Below are 16,196 nucleotides of genomic sequence, written 5' to 3'. Positions count from 1 at the left end.
GAAACCTAAATTCAATACCTTTTCCTTCTCTCCATTAACCCAATTCTTTGTAGTTCTAATAAGTCTTAACTAGATACATTAATACGATCACCACCAATATTTATGTTAGCATTACCTTAAAAGGGCTCTGGATCACTTTTAAGGGGATTCAACTTTAATATTGGTCTTTGAGGAAAAGTGATATTATCCCCCAAACTTTGGATTGAAAGGTTCATCGCATATTGAATTGTTACTCTAGTTACTATCACTTTCAAACTTATGTGCTTCCAAGTGAAGAACTAAAGATTGTCTTCTTGAATTTACAGTAAGCATCACAAGTAGAGTAACAAATCAGTTTACATTGTTTTGATAAAAGCTAATGTAACAAGCAACATCATTATCATCCTCAATGTTATAAGAAATCCTATTGATTGCATTTTTGGATTTCAAAGTTTTCTATATTATTTCTTCTACGGTCAATACCTAGACGATCACTCAACAATTAAACCAATTCATCGTATGCCATAATAAGATGAATTTTAATCATTTTTTGCTTTTTACTTACATAAACCATTGAATAAAACTATACATACAAACAAAGTTTTCTAACATATCCATACAAACTAAGATGGCTACATGTGATTGAAAGATGTAATTGTTTATTTTTTCTCTCATTTCAAAATCACTTAATCACATAATACTACATCATAGTGTATGGATAAATTAATAAAATTTAATTCTAAATATAGTATTACTTTTACCATATGATAATAATAATAGATAACGCTAGATTCGAATCGAGTTCAAGCTCAAGCCTGGCTCGAAGGAGCCCAAAACAGATTATATATGAACGAGCTTAAGCTTTATATATTTGAAAAAACAAGCATGAACTCAAACTTAAACTCGATTCGAATGAATCCAAAAGGAGTTATATATGAACGAGCTTGAGCTTTATATACTTGAAAAAATGAGCATGAACTTGAGCTTGAGTGGAAGCTTTGAGCTGAGTGGCTCGACTCGGCTCGTGAGCCAAGGCAGCCTGTTAGCAAGCGAAAAAAACTTTAAGCTTGTGCATTAGAAAATGATCGAACTTGTGATCTTTTGCTTAAGAAACAAACACTCCATCCCCGAGCTAGAGGCACTCTTGCATTTTCCTATTGGTCTTTCTTAGGTCTTAGAGCTTCCTTGATAGCTTCTTGGATTTCCCAAATAGACTAGTTGGGGTTCTATGAATGAGACAAAAATCTGATAACTTTTTGCATGAATGTTTTGTGGCTTTCTAAAATATTTAGCTCAAGTTTAGTTGATACTTGAGATAGTTAGATAGTCACTTGCCATTATGACTTGATTTGATCTAAGCTATTTCAGTATATGGGTTAGGTTTATTTTCAAAGATAGATATTTGAGTTAATCAAAATATTTGAATTTAAACTTATTCAAATTAAATTATATTCAAACTAAAATTGAGTCTTAACTCCCTGATCTTGAACTAATTTTTTAATCTCAAACTACACCTTTTGTGGGCTCTTTTTGGACCATCTCAATTGGTAGATACAAAATTTAGTGAAAAATCTGAGTATGAATAAAGCAAGTCATGGAATTTTACAAATGAATTTGTATTGGTGACTTAGAAGTCAGAAGACAATGTTCATTTTCTGGGTATTTTCTAAAGTACCTTTTAACAAATACTATTCATCTTTGTTGTTTACATTTAATAGAATTGAAGTTTGTTATTTATATAATGTTATTGTTAATTTTTTACATACTAATTTTTTAGTTCTTAAGATTTTTTTTCTTTAATAGAATTAAGTAACTTTGCTCTTAATAATATATATTTCATATTCTGAATGGTAAGAAATTCCATACTTTTTTTTGTTTGTTTCTTTTTTTTTTTGCTTAATCATTTTTTATTGAAATAATGATATTTATGTAGTTTGATTTTATTAGATGAGTTATTATAGTTCAATTTAATTTCAAATTATTAAAAAGAAGGTAGAAGCACATGAGCTTTAAATAGGCTCATTTGAGCTCGCGAAGCTCAACTCGTGATCAGGCTCATTGAGCCTACTTGAGCCAAGCTAGTGAACAGCTCCAGAGCAGCTCGGCTCATAAGAGAGCCGAATTCGAGGATTGAATTTTGTGGCTCGTCGAGCCTGAGATTAGGCTTGAACTCATTTCAATAGTAATTGAGTTGAGTTTAAATTCAGTTGAGTTCAAATTTAGTTCGGTTTGAATTCAACCCTCATAATAGGTAAGGTAGAAACATTTAAACATAAAAAATATGTGAAAAAAATGAGTTGCTGTGTTTTTCCACACTATATGTGTGAAATGTTTGGGTTGGAATATTTTTGTATGGCAATGGGAGAATTTTGCACCAACTACCGAATTTTTTTTTTTTTGTAGACTTATGTTGTTTTCCCTATTAATGTATTTCTAAATCGTTAATCCACTTTATTAATGTAACATAATACATATTACGCCATCTATATACCCTTAAATATCAATGTGTGCAATAACAATAAATCAACACAACCATAGATAATCATTCTAACTAAAAATTATAAAATTGCAAATTCATGAATTAAAAGTTAAGATTAATTTTAATATCTAGATGTACCGATCTTCCTTATCTGATATCATGTTTTAAATATAAAATATTACAAATATGAGTTAGATTTTGATAAAGTCATAAATAAATTATTTGAAAATTAGAGATAAGAGCAAAACTGTTAATTATTTAGATTGAGAAACTGCGTTTAAAATGTGATAGAAATAGGGTTAGATTGAAGTCACAGTGAACTCAAATAATGTTTAATTTAATATTAACTCAGGTATAAAAGAATCAATTTGAATTGATGAGTTGAGATTTAAACTCAATTTAAAAATATTTAAATATAGATTTTATCTAAATTAGATTAAAGTCGAATATTTAAATCAGGCTAAATTAGGTTCGTATATAAAAATGAACCCAATTTTTGGTTTAAAATTGACTAGTTAAATCTAAGCTTGAGGAACTCTAAACTAATTCACCCTTGATAGAAAGTTAAAAAAGAAAAAAAAATTGAGCCAAGTGGTGGCGCGTGAGTAGTCGGCGGCTGAGCAAGTGGTGATGGGCACCATGTTCCACCAACGAAAGGACCTTTTCACCTGATTTTGTTTTTTATGTGTTTTGTTTTTATAAATTGAGGTAACCACTGATAGGGTTTCGTAAGGGTGGTGCAAGTGGAAGAAAATGCCATGGCTTTGCTTTGCATGATAAAATTGCTTTTTGAAAAAGCAAGACAAAGCCGACTCTTTCTTTCTTGAATTAAAAGTGACTGTTTACTCATCTATTTCCTTTCTTGTCTCTTTCGTCCTTTCTCCATTTTTTATTTCTATAATTTTTTTTATCCTAGTTATATTTTCACATTTTTACTTTAATCAAGTTGACGAGACTTTGTTAGTATGATAATCAAATTATATATTGTATTATGTATTAAAAATTTAATATTTTATATTATATACCATTATAAATCCTCTTAATTATCATATTATTATTTTGAAAAATATTACAAAAACTTCTTAAAATTTTACACCTCCTCAAATACACTTCTACTACTAATTACTTTTTCAAAAAGGTGTATAATCTATATTGATAATATATATTGTATTATATAGTTCATATTATATCGTATGATTTATATCGTATCGTATAATATGTCTTCTATATTGTATAATTTTTTATATATCTTAGGATTTGTATTGTTTTCAATCTATATTGTATTGTATCTTGCAATACATCATGTGTATCATAGTATATTAATAACTATATTCATTAGTTCCATAAGAAATCTAGTTTCCAACTCGGATTTACATAAAATAGTTGAAAGGCTTCTAAATTATTAGAAGAAATATCAGATTAATTTTACCAATTTCGTATGGTCAATTTCTTTTGATTGCATTTTCTATTTTGATTTAATTGTAACAAAAAAAAAAAAAAAAGAACATTTTCTTACAAGGGTGGATTCAAGTTGAACCCCAATAAAGATTACTTTGAATTCAACTCAAATTCAAAATAATTAGTTCAAGATTAAACTCGGTCGATTAGAATTATAAAAAAAAAAAAGAAATCACTAAAGAAAAAAAATGAAAAATAGCCAACAAAACAAGTTCTAGCTCGAGCTAAGTTAAAGAGCGATTCAAGCTTACCAACTGAATTTGAATCCACCCGTATAACAAGAAGATGTTTGGTAAATTTATTAGAATTTAAGTAAATGTCTTCTTTATAAAGAAAAAGAAATAAACCCATTTGATTTTTTTAATTTATAATTTTATTTGTAAAAAAGAAAAACCCAGTTGGCTTAAAAAATACTTAATGGCCTTTCTTTTAAGATTTCCAAAGAATTTATAGAAATTTTTTATAATCTTGGTTCCATAAAAAAGTATAGGGAAATAGATAGAAATATTTTTTATGTTGTTTTTTTAACTTATTGTTGGAGTTGTTGATTAAAATTACTTGTAAAATATTTGATTGTGTTACAGATCCAGGTGACTTTCCACCAAATGAAGTCAAGAAAAAGGGGTGGGAAAACATTTATTATGGCAAGCACATAGAGGAAGAAATTGGAAAAGGAAAAAAAAAAAACAAAAGGGTGTTAGTCAATGCATTAGATAAAAAGGGTGACGGCAAACTGCTATATAAACCCCATTTTTCTATCACTTGTAATCATAATTGAGAAGCATCCGAATTCTATATAAAATTACTCTCTCAATTTTGTCTCACTTCCTTCCTTCAATTTTTCCTTCATTTCTTTATCTTTCATATTTAAATTATTATAACAGATTAAACAAATCATTTATTTTAAAAATTACAAAAGACTTGGTAACACAACACTTTCTTATTGCATTTATGAGAGAGTTTGAGGAAAGTTAAGGGGAAGTAGCACCACAATAAGAACAATGAATTAAATCCAAAGTTTAAGATAAAAAGATGAAAATGAAATGGACAACAAATATTAAAAATCTTTCTAAAAATTAATTAAAACGCATTTGATTTTAAATTATTTTTACTCACCAATATAATGTACAAAAAAGTGTAATTAATTGACATGAGATTTAATTATTTACTTTATTTCTAATTTTGAATTATCAAATACATAAAATATTACTCTTTTTAATCATAGTTGTCCACCAAAACTAGGGCTATCAACCATGCTAACTAATCTGAGTCTAGCTTGTTCAAGCTTACACCCGTGAAAAAATTTTAGGTCTCAAATTTTTTGTTGAGCCTCGATTTTTTTGGGCTTTGAGCCTATCTCGAGTTGATTTTGTAACTTTAAACACTTGCAAAAACCTGCTTACAATCCCCTATAGATTTAAAAGCCTAATGAATATACTTTGTCTATAACAAATATTCTAGTTTTATCAAATCTAGGGCTTGAACAACCTTTGTTCAAGCTCGAGCTCAAAAGATTAATGAACAATTTTTTTTATCCAAATCTATCTGAAACCTAAATTATGTTTGAACTAAAACTAAAATTTTTAATTATAATCATATCTAAAGCTTATCTAACCCAATCAACAAATCAAATTAAAACCCTTAGAAAGGAAAAGATGGTCTTTAAAGATTACCTAATGTATCATTTTTTTTCTTCAACTTCACCAAATAAAAGCTGACATAAGAGTATTAATTATTTATTTATTTTTTATAAATCGGGTTGCATGATTAATTATTTTATAATATGCTTTGTTGGGCATTAGGAAAATGATTTTTTAATGAAATTTTAATGTAAAAGGGAATGAAGAAATGTAAAGAGAGAGAGGGGGCAAGGGGGCCAACCAGTAGATGACAAATGGCAAAATCAATATGCCTTTTAATTTGCTCATCTTTTTGTAGATATGTAGGCTTCTAGGCCACCATGCTTACCTGTTCCCTTGCCTCTCACCCACATTTAAATTATTAAATTCAATTAACTTTTCTCTTGATCTTTTTCTTCACAATCATGTATAATGAAGTAGTGGGGGCAATGTGACATGGGCACCCTCCACCATTAATCACATTTGACACCCCCTTTCTTAATTAGGTTTCGATGTTCCTCCGTGCTTGGAATCTCTAAGTTTTGAAGGCAACTGCCTGAAATATATACATTTTGTGTTTGGTGAATGAACGTCAAACAAATCTCAATCCCACATATACTTATTGATGATATGAAAAATTATTTTAATGAGAAGTATACAAATTAAGACTGTAATCTTAAGTAAAAGAACGAAAAATAAATGATTGAAGGTCTATTAAAAAGCATACATATTAATGAGTAAATGGTAACAATAAGCTTTCAAAAGAGTTTTCTTGAAACCCTTCTTTACCTCTATAAGATCCATTTATGGGACCAAAAGAAAATAAATGATTAAGTCCAAAATTTGAGGTAATTAACAAATAAATAATACAATTAGTTGCTTCTGTAGTATGTTGCCATAGGAGGAGTTTTGACTATATACCATTTATATGAGTCATAAGAAGATCATAATTCTCCAAGAGACAAATAATTTTTTAACTTTTGGATTAAAAATGCAAAATAATAATAATAATAATAATCCAAATAATTCCAAACAATCTAACGATGTATTGGTTTATACAAAACAGATAACAAATTCTAATCATGTGTGCTTTATATATGTCGTAAGATGCATAAAACTTTAAATCAGAAAATGATTGTCATAATATGTATAAAAATTTTTAACCTTAACTCAACCATTTAATATTTAAGTTGATCCAGTTCAATCTAAATTGACCTGAAATTATTTATTGTTTTCACTTTTTAAAGTGTTTTTATCGTTTTAATTTATTCACTAGATAACCTCAATCTACTGTTAATAAAACATACAATATAATATTTTATTTTGTTTATAAATAGTCTAAAAATTACATACTAAGACTTTTAAACCTTGTCAATAATCTAATTAATTAAATTACATTCTTACTACTTAATAATAAAATAATAAAATAATATAAGTAATTACAATTATATAAAAATATAATTATATACAATCTATAAAAATTTAAACTGTATCAATATTTTTATAATTTATCAATAAAACTATGTGTATACACTTTTGGTACACAGATAATGTGAATAGATGATTTAAATTAAAGATAAAGTAAGATTCAATCATGTAATGATGTATCATTTGGATACTCAAATTATAAACCAAAAGTGTGTACACATATCATTGTTTAATAATTTATCCCTAACAAATTCTATTAAAATAATATTACTTTTGTGTGACTTTTAACATTGTTTAATTTAATTTTTGAATCATATAGAATTGATTTGAAATAAATTTTGTGTTACAAAAACTTAACCCTAACTCGACTTTTTTAGTATTATATCGTATCGAAGTAATAAATCATATTGAAAATTATCAGTCATAAAGACAAGTCGTTAAGACTTGGAGAAGATAACAATTTATACTCAACCTCCTCCCCATCCACATCTATCTTTCTCTTTTTAGGTGTTGGTTAAGATTTAATATTAATAAAAGAATCTCCTTCTCCAACTGCCTCAAAATCATCCATAAAAAATATACCAACCTAATCCTTGACCACTCTTTTATGCCTTTTCGTTTCCTTGTTTATTTTAAGGATATCATGGAGGCAATAAGCTTTATCTTAAATTTCTTACCTTTGTTTAGTAGGTTATTAGAACCTGATATCCCTATTTTTCTCACAGATACAGTTCTAAACTTTATAAGGTTAAATTTGAATTTGAATTAAATGAGTCAAATTTAAATTGATCTAAACATATTAAGTTAATTAGAATCAAATTCAAAATAAATTTATTCTTTAAGTTGAGTTCAAATTTATCTTCAGGTTAGTTATGGCCAATTGAAAATGACCCAAATTTGATTACTTCTATTTATCTATTATCATGTTAGGGTAAAGTTAGATTTTATTCAAGTTGTTCATGTTTGAATTTGGATCAAAAGATCCAAATTCAAACTGATTTGAATATTAGAGTTCAAACTAATTTAGATAAAATCTAATACAAAATTAAGTTGGTTTTTTTGGTTAAGTTTAAGTCTCAGTTTGTCGATTTCAAGTTAGCTCTTTTAGATTTATATTTTAAGTCGAATCTTGTTCAAACTCGATTCAAATCAAATCTAACTCTAAGATATGGGTTTCAAAATTTGATTGTTTATGCCTAGGTTCAATGATTCAATCCATGTTGGTAATTTTATTTTTTTTGGTGGTGGGGTGGATAGGGAGGGAGGGATTGATGGAGAAATGAGTGTATTTTAAATGATTGGTTTTAAGTTCACCATAACACATTAAATTTTTATTTTCAGCCTAAATCCCAGACCCCATTTATCTTACTTGGATCCTGGTTCCTTAAACACGGTTTTAGTTGGGGTTGGGCCATAGTGGGCTTCTCAAGGTCCTTAATATTGTACCACCTTCTTATACGGGCCTTGATCAATATTAAACATTTAATTCTAGCCCACAGCATGTAACCAGACCTGATTAATCGTGTTTGAATCTTGGCCCATTAAATGATGTAGTTATCTTAAAGGTGGGTTTGAGTGCAAAAAGGAGTCGAATTCAAGCGTAAGCTCATGTTGTACGAGTTTCAAAAATATGAACTCAAGCTTAAGTTAAGCTCAACTAAAATTTTTTAATTTTTACTCTTCAGTAATCAAAAACATTGGAGCGAAGTTTAATTATATTGGGAAAAGAAAATATTAACCTTATTTTATAATAGGTAAAATGAATTATTAAAGTTTCTTTTTAGAAAATGGGACTTTTGGAATTGAGTTGAAGTCATTAATAATAAGTAAAGTGAGCTGTTAAAGTTTCTCGTTCTAATGTGAAATAAAAAAAAAAGTAATTTATTATTAGTTAATTTTTTCCAATCTAGCTCGAGTCAAGCTAGATTTTTTCTTATCCTTAGACTTCGAGCTAGATTTTTTCTTATACTTAGACTTGAGGCCGTGCCATGGATGCTCATTATCGAACCACGCCAGCCAATCAAACTTGGGTTAGCTCACCTCTAATCCAAATAAGATTTATATGTGTTTGGGCCTTAAATGGGCTTTTCTAGGCCCTTGATTTCTAGCTTGCCTGGCCCTCGGTGTATATCCCTTTGCAATTTTTTAAGGCATATGCTTACAAATCCAAATTAAAAAGCTGAATTAAAATAATTCAATTTAGAAAATTATCAATTTCTTTTATTAAAGATAAATTTGAAATACATTCAATTCGAATAAGTCATAACTCAAGATCAATTTAAATTCAAAAAAGTCGTTTTAAGATTAATAAATTATTCGAACTTAATTCAAAAATAATTTAATTTTAAAATTAATTTAAATAAGTTTGAATTTAAATATTTAAATTATCAATTCGAACTTCACTCAATTTTGAAAAATGAGTCTAATCCTTGATTTGAAATTGAATTGTTTGATCTAAAATACAGTTTGAGATTAAAGAGCTCCTTTCAAATCCAACTTTTATACACAGATAAAACCCTACTTTTATAATTTGTTTATTACCCATATTAACGCAATTACAAGTAAAAAAAAAGTATTCACACCATCAAAATATCTATTCAAAAAATTTAGATGGAAGAAAGATTAAGGTCAAGCTACAAAATTTTATGACCAATTTTACAAAATTTTTTAATAATAACCAATCCTAAAAGAGGTTATTTTTTGTTTATTTGCTTCAAAAATATTTATAAATCTTATTTTTATTATCTTTTCTGAAACAAAATTTAAGCCCACTTCTGAGGCAGTTGAAGTACGGAAGCCGAGAAGTAGATAAGACCAAGAAGAAGAAGAAGAGAGATGCTGATTACGTTCAGTGAAGCTGCTGCAGCTTCTTGTTCTTCATGTGCTTGGCCTCTTAGCTCGAGCGTTTCTTCCTCCAAAAAACTATCTTCAACACTCAGAAATCCCATATGCAGAGCTTCCGTTCAAAGACAACCCAACAACTCCATCGCCACTCCCTCTTCTTACTCTCTATCTCAAAGGTCTCTACTTCGATAATTATCAGATTCCCACTTCACTTTTCGTTATATTATTCGCATTCATACTTCCTTTCTTTTTTGTTTTTGCTATGCAATGAGGGTCTTACGGTTTTTTTGCTTTTTGGCTTTCTTGTTGGGTACAACAGTGCTGTTTAAAATTTGATTTTTTTTATTTGCAATTATAGAGGATATCAAGTGTTTATGTTCTCCATTTTGTGTGCAATCACCTAACACTGATATGACATTATTTTAGAGGTACACACCTGTGTATTCTTTTTCTTGATTGTATGTGTTTATATATATATTTTTTGTTGTTTGAAACGGGAGCCTGTGGTTACATCTATAGAGAAATTATGTGTTTTTGTGCTTGATTGTCTGCATTATGTATTTAAGTTTAAGGCTGGAAAAGTGGAACTGGATACATAGAAGAGAAGGCCGGAGAGGATTAGTGCATCTGAATTGGATTGGTTTTAAATTACGATTGGGCTGAAGTTTTTAGGTGGCAAAATTGGTTAAGATATGTTGAGGATGGTTTTGTATAAGTTTTGTTTGTATAGTGGTCATAGCATGTTACTAGGATACAAAGTCATGGTAGCTTTGTTGAGTTATAGAAAATACAATGTCAATGAAACGACATTTATTTTAGTAATGTAGTAATTTCATTATAATAGTCTCTCGCTCAGCCAATTTTGTTCTTCTTGGCAGTATGGTAAAAAAATACAACATGTGCCAAGCGTATTTGTGTTGGTTTTCTTCTTCTTTCATTATTCAGGCCTTATCCTGATCTTGGATTTTACCAATTTTCCATCATACTGGCTCTTGTTCCTCACTTATTACTAAGTGGCATATATGATCCTGTTTTTGGAGTTTTGTAGAAGCTATGGTGCTAAAAGTTGTGCTAGGGGTTTGCATAATCAACCAAAATGTTCTCAAAGGAACTTACGTTTGTTCACTTAACAAGTTGTAATTGTGTAGAGACCTGCAGTCATATATCCATGTTGTCAACTGCAGTATATATTAAATTCTTCTTTGTCACTTTCAACAATTGCTGGAAATCTGGTTAAGTAGCAGTTGTGGTAATATTTATCCCACTTGCTGATTGGAATTTTTTCTCAGCTGTGAAAGCTCAGTTTTTGATCCCTTGGGTGTCAATCCAGATGTATGTTCTAGTTTAAATAGCGCTTGGGAAAGTTTTGTAAGCTTGTTATCACCATCATTTGAGAGCACTACAAAGAAGGAAAAATCTTCTTCAGCTCGAGGATTGGCAGGTTTGTTTTCTTGGCTTTTAAATGTCTTCTTTAAATGGTAAATATTCTCGTGGCAATTGATGATAAGAATTCTATCTTTTTGATGAGCGATCTTCATCTTTGGCAGCTGCAATTGAGGACAGTTCCATTGATTTTGGGGACTTCTTCAAAGGCCCGTTGCCTGGAAAATTTCTTAAGCTCTTGGGACTTTTGGCACTATCCAGACTCGGAATATATATTCCTCTTGGTGGAGTTAATCGAGAGGCTTTTGTGGGCAATTTGGATCAGAACAGTCTATTGGGCACATTGGATACATTTTCTGGGGGAGGCATTGGTAGACTGGGAATATGCTCTCTTGGTATAGTTCCCTATATCAATGCACAAATTGTGTTTCAGCTTCTTGCCCAAATATATCCCAAGTTGCAAGATCTTCAGAAAAGAGAAGGTGAAGCAGGAAGAAAGAAAGTAAAACAGTATACTCAATATGCTTCAGTTGGGTTTGCGGTAGTACAGGTAAGCAACTTGATATCCTTTGACAAGATGCAAAATTGATGCTGCTTGACTGAATCAGATCATGAATTGTTATGGTGCATGAAAGAAAGAAATATTATTCCCTGTTTGGTCAGTGATTATCACTAAATCAATGGATAGACTTGCTTTGACTCTTAAAAGATAAACTTTGATGCCGAAAAGTGCTTTTACTTTTATGGGAAACTACAGCTGTGTACACGAAAGAAACTTCTTGCAAGCTGCATTTTGCTGTTTCATATTCATATAATAGGATATTTGATCTTAGAACCTCCAATTTTGATGCATAGCTTCTCTAAAACCAAGTAGAGCTGTTTCAATTCACAAAAGACCAACTTCTATTCTGAAAAATATTTTGATTTTTATTTTTCACAATGACATAGATAATGCATGTGCATGAAATATGGTTTCTGGCAATCTGGATTTTACTGTTTGAGTGGTCATTTATTGGCATATTCGATCTAACATCCTCCTAATTTTGATGCATCACTAAAGTCCTAAGATAATGGTGAGAAAATGGGAGTATGTCAGATAGTGGCTGGCATATCCAGGAACTTCTTGAAATTACCTCACTGGGTCACTGTTTCCCATCTAATTCTGCAAACTTCTTGGTGCTATCTTTTAAAGCATACAATGACCTATGCAAATGGAATTTATTAAACATTTTTGTTGTTTTCATGGCAGGCAATTGGTCAAGTACTTTTCCTTCGTCCATATGTCAATGACTTCAGTACACAGTGGGTTCTCACATCTGTTACTTTATTGACTCTTGGCTCTGTATTGACAACATACCTTGGGGAGAAAATCTCTGATCTAAAACTTGGAAATGGAACCTCACTTTTAATATTCACAAACATCATTTCCTACTTGCCTGCATCTTTTGGTCGGACTGTTGCACAGGCATATCAGGATGGTAACTATGTTGGGCTGGTTGCCATCATTATTTCGTTCTTCTTGTTAGTCCTTGGTATTGTCTACGTTCAGGTAACTGCTATCTGTTATCTTTGATATTACTTGGATCAGTGGAAACGAAGAAATGTTAACAATTATCTCAACAACGGGTTTTAGGAAGCGGAGAGAAAAATTCCGCTCAACTATGCCTCAAGATACAGTAGCAGAAGTGGAGGGCTTCAAAGATCTGCATACCTACCCTTTAAGGTTTGTGTTCCAGGTTTTGGCTTTATGCTCCTGCTATTATTGAATTTGAAATGCTTTGCTTAAATACTAAAACTGCTGAGCAATTACTGTAAAATAAATGGAATTGGTTTTATTGTAATTTTCACCTATGAACAATAGTTTTTATACTTGAGCTTGTCATAAAACTGAGTTTTATTAGAGTTCAAAGCTTGATTAAGAAGCATTTTTCTGACACCATATGGTTCACTCTCTATGGATGATCTGATCAAGATGAAAGAATGATTTCTCCAATTTTTTGCTGCTATTCACATGTTGTCTTATTTTTATTGGAATGCTGTCTCTTATTAGCCTGAAGTAGTTATTTGTCTTCGGGTTTAAAATTCTATTAATTAATCAGGTAAATAGTTCTGGAGTGATGCCCATTATATTTTCAACATCATCATTGGCTCTTCCTGGAACTCTTGCACGATTCACTGGTATGGCTGCACTGAAGAAGGCTGCATTGGCTTTGAATCCAGGGGGTAAGACTTGTATTTTGGCTGGTCAAAGTTGTTGAAGACTAAGTGTATATCTGTTCAGCAGAAAGTAATGCAATGTTTCCTACCTCGAAGGACATTCATTTGCTTTTGGCTATAGGCACTGCTGTTCTTTCAAATCGTTTGCACATTTCTCCTTTAATGTAAACTCACTTGTTGGATTAGTGGCAATACCATCCAGAGTTGACCAAAATTTAAATCAAACTGAAATATATGAGCATACCATCATTTATGGTATTTGGCAGATGCAGTTTCCCCTATTATAAATATAAGATATAGTATAATCCAAAACTAAACAGTTAAAATATGTGTAGGTTCTTTATACCTTCCCACCAACATCATGTTGATAGCTTTCTTCAACTACTACTACACTTTCCTACAATTGGACCCTGATGATCTCAGCGAACAGTTGAAGCGGCAAGGTGCGTCAATTCCGTTAGTCCGACCGGGTAAAAGTACAGCTGCATTTATTCAAACGGTAATTTTCTTTCTTCCAATGCAATTTATGTATTGTTGATTTTCATTTCTATTGCATTGAATCCCTCAACTTCATGTTGATAGAAGTCTAAATACAAAGCTATTTTTGTTGTGGTGATTGGGTTCTTTGTTGTTTGTAATGTGAAATGTCGGCTATTATTCTAATACAATTTCATGTAGTGAATTAAACTTCGAAAATATGTGCTGCTCATCACCCTTGTAACTTGCTAAGCTGATCTAGCATGAAATATAGCTTTTTTTTTTTTTTCCCTAGATAATGATTGCACATCAAAGAAAAACAATTCATGCATTCATTAAAGTGTTGCAAAACTGTACTGACCTCATACTTGAAGTGGTATTGGGGTTTTCCATGAAAGTAGCTTTCAGTGTAGAAACTGAGATGAGTCTGACTGTCCTTTAGTTTAGTAGTTGCATTTATATTCATGATCATCTTGCTCTGTTGAAGCTGATGCCAGATGCTAAATAATTTTGCTCATTTGGAGGTCTTTCTAGTTATTTTAACTGCCTATGTTGTCTTAGAAAGCTGTCACCAGTCTTCTTCAAATCCTTTTCAGGAGCAACCATAGACTTTAAACTCAAAATTCTTTTTGGCTTTTAAAGGACCTTGGACTCATTGATATAATGTGATTGTTTCATGTAGGTTCTTAGTAGGATATCTGTGCTGGGTTCTGTATTTCTAGCGATCCTTGCAGCTGGTCCTTCGGTTATTGAACAAACCACCCACTTGACTGCATTCAGAGGATTTGCAGGAACTTCAGTTCTCATTCTTGTTGGTTGTGCAACAGACACTGCTCGAAAAGTTCAAGCAGAGATCATATCGCAAAAGTATAAGAACATAGAGTTTTATGACATCGACAGGTATGGTTCATAAAACCTGGATCAGACAAAGGACCAGGTATCAAACAAAAAACTTTATAACAGTAATATTTGTCTGTATGATGGCTTTCCCTGATAGAAGCCATGGTGAGACAAAGTTTTAGATGTATTTTGATTCGGTTAGCCATTTTTTGCTGTACATTTAGGCGGTAACTTATACATGTTCTGCCTCAATATTGTTCTTTTGAATTACTGAGAAGATAATTGGAATGTGAAGCAAGAGATCCTAGTTTCCCTGCTAAATTTGAGTCTCAAACTTATAAGTGTTCTAAAGGAAAAGCATTAAATCAAAGAAAGTCTATTTACTTTCTACAAACAAGTGTAAAAATTTTGTTCTCTTCATTGGTTCTTTGTGAACTGTTGGTTTATAATTCTATCTTTATTATAAATTTGATTAACAGAACAGAAAAATGAAAGAAAATTGAAGATAGTATAATGATATAAATGATTTATAGCTTGAAGATTGAGAGCAAAATGTTGAAATTGAGTTGAAATAGGGAGTAGAGTACAGCAAAATTTTCTGCACCCCTAATGCTCAAGGCAAGGAATTCCTTGCTCAATTGAATCTCTGAAGGCTTGCAGTAAATGCAGCCCTCGGTACATTGATGCATTCCTATAAAGTTTTCAAATTGTCTTGCTTGTGCGGGAAAAATTCATTATATATGATATCCCTATTTGGATTTTTAACACTTATAATTAATTTTATTAAGAGAAAATTTAGTAGAATAAAAATCGAAACAAAAGAACATAATTATTTAATGTCATATACAGTAGAGTTGAACATGTTAAAATTGTCTTATTAAAAACTTTGCTAGAAAAATCTAATGGGAGAAAACCTAATAGGAAAAAAAAAAAGTATAATATATATTTCGTTAAATTTGTGATAAACTAAAAAAGTTTTTCTTTTTGATGAATATTCCCCTTCTTTATAGTAAAATTAATTTGATTGCCTGTTGAATCGTCGCATACCGATATTACGTACTAACTTTTCAAATATTGATGTCGGTAATGTCTTGGTGAATAAATCTGTAAAATTCTTGTGGAAGGAATGTCTATTGTAAAAGGAAGATTGCATGTATTCCAAACATGATGGATGATAAATCGTACCATATGCATTATTTGTTAGCTTAATTGAGAGCTAGAATCTTTAAATAATTTACGAATGTTACTACCAAAGTTTGTTTGGTGAATTGTCATGGTAATGTTGTGTCACTATAAATAAAAACATATTTTTTCTGTGAGCATACCTTATGAGGGTTAGAAAAATAATTCACATTTGCATATCTAATTAAACTAGGATTTTTAGCGGATTTGAAAGAATAGAATAATCTTAAATCTCTAATTCCGCATAAGTAACAAAATATATATTTGATTCTGTTTTAATGACGATGGGT

At 30.5% G+C, this 16,196-nt stretch overlaps 1 protein-coding gene across 1 annotated transcript; it reads left to right on the top strand.

Annotated features, from left to right (window-relative positions):
• The first annotated feature begins 9,719 nt into the window (after positions 1-9,719).
• Positions 9,720-15,045, top strand: LOC123201116 (preprotein translocase subunit SCY1, chloroplastic). Its single transcript, XM_044616578.1, has 8 exons — positions 9,720-9,983; positions 11,097-11,248; positions 11,355-11,740; positions 12,440-12,739; positions 12,824-12,913; positions 13,290-13,413; positions 13,743-13,906; positions 14,567-15,045. Exons 1-8 carry the CDS (start codon positions 9,799-9,801, stop codon positions 14,795-14,797), a joined length of 1,632 nt encoding a protein of 543 aa, XP_044472513.1. The 5' UTR covers positions 9,720-9,798; the 3' UTR covers positions 14,798-15,045.
• Positions 15,046-16,196: the final 1,151 nt, after the last annotated feature.

The sequence above is a fragment of the Mangifera indica genome, chromosome 17 (genome assembly GCF_011075055.1).
Source record: "Mangifera indica cultivar Alphonso chromosome 17, CATAS_Mindica_2.1, whole genome shotgun sequence".
Classification (NCBI taxonomy): Eukaryota; Viridiplantae; Streptophyta; class Magnoliopsida; order Sapindales; family Anacardiaceae; genus Mangifera; species Mangifera indica.
Note: the sequence above shows the minus strand (reverse complement) of the source record. Positions and strands in the feature narration are given on the sequence as shown.

What these genes read in the sequence shown, in the direction of transcription:
- LOC123201116 (XM_044616578.1), top strand. Translation starts at nt 9,799, where the DNA reads ATGCTGATTACGTTCAGTGAAGCTGCTGCAGCTTCTTGTTCTTCATGT. An exon ending in CTGCATACCTACCCTTTAAG is followed by an intron (nt 12,914 to 13,289) that starts GTTTGTGTTCCA and finishes TTAATTAATCAG; the next exon opens with GTAAATAGTTCTGGAGTGAT. An exon ending in CAGCTGCATTTATTCAAACG is followed by an intron (nt 13,907 to 14,566) that starts GTAATTTTCTTT and finishes TGTTTCATGTAG; the next exon opens with GTTCTTAGTAGGATATCTGT.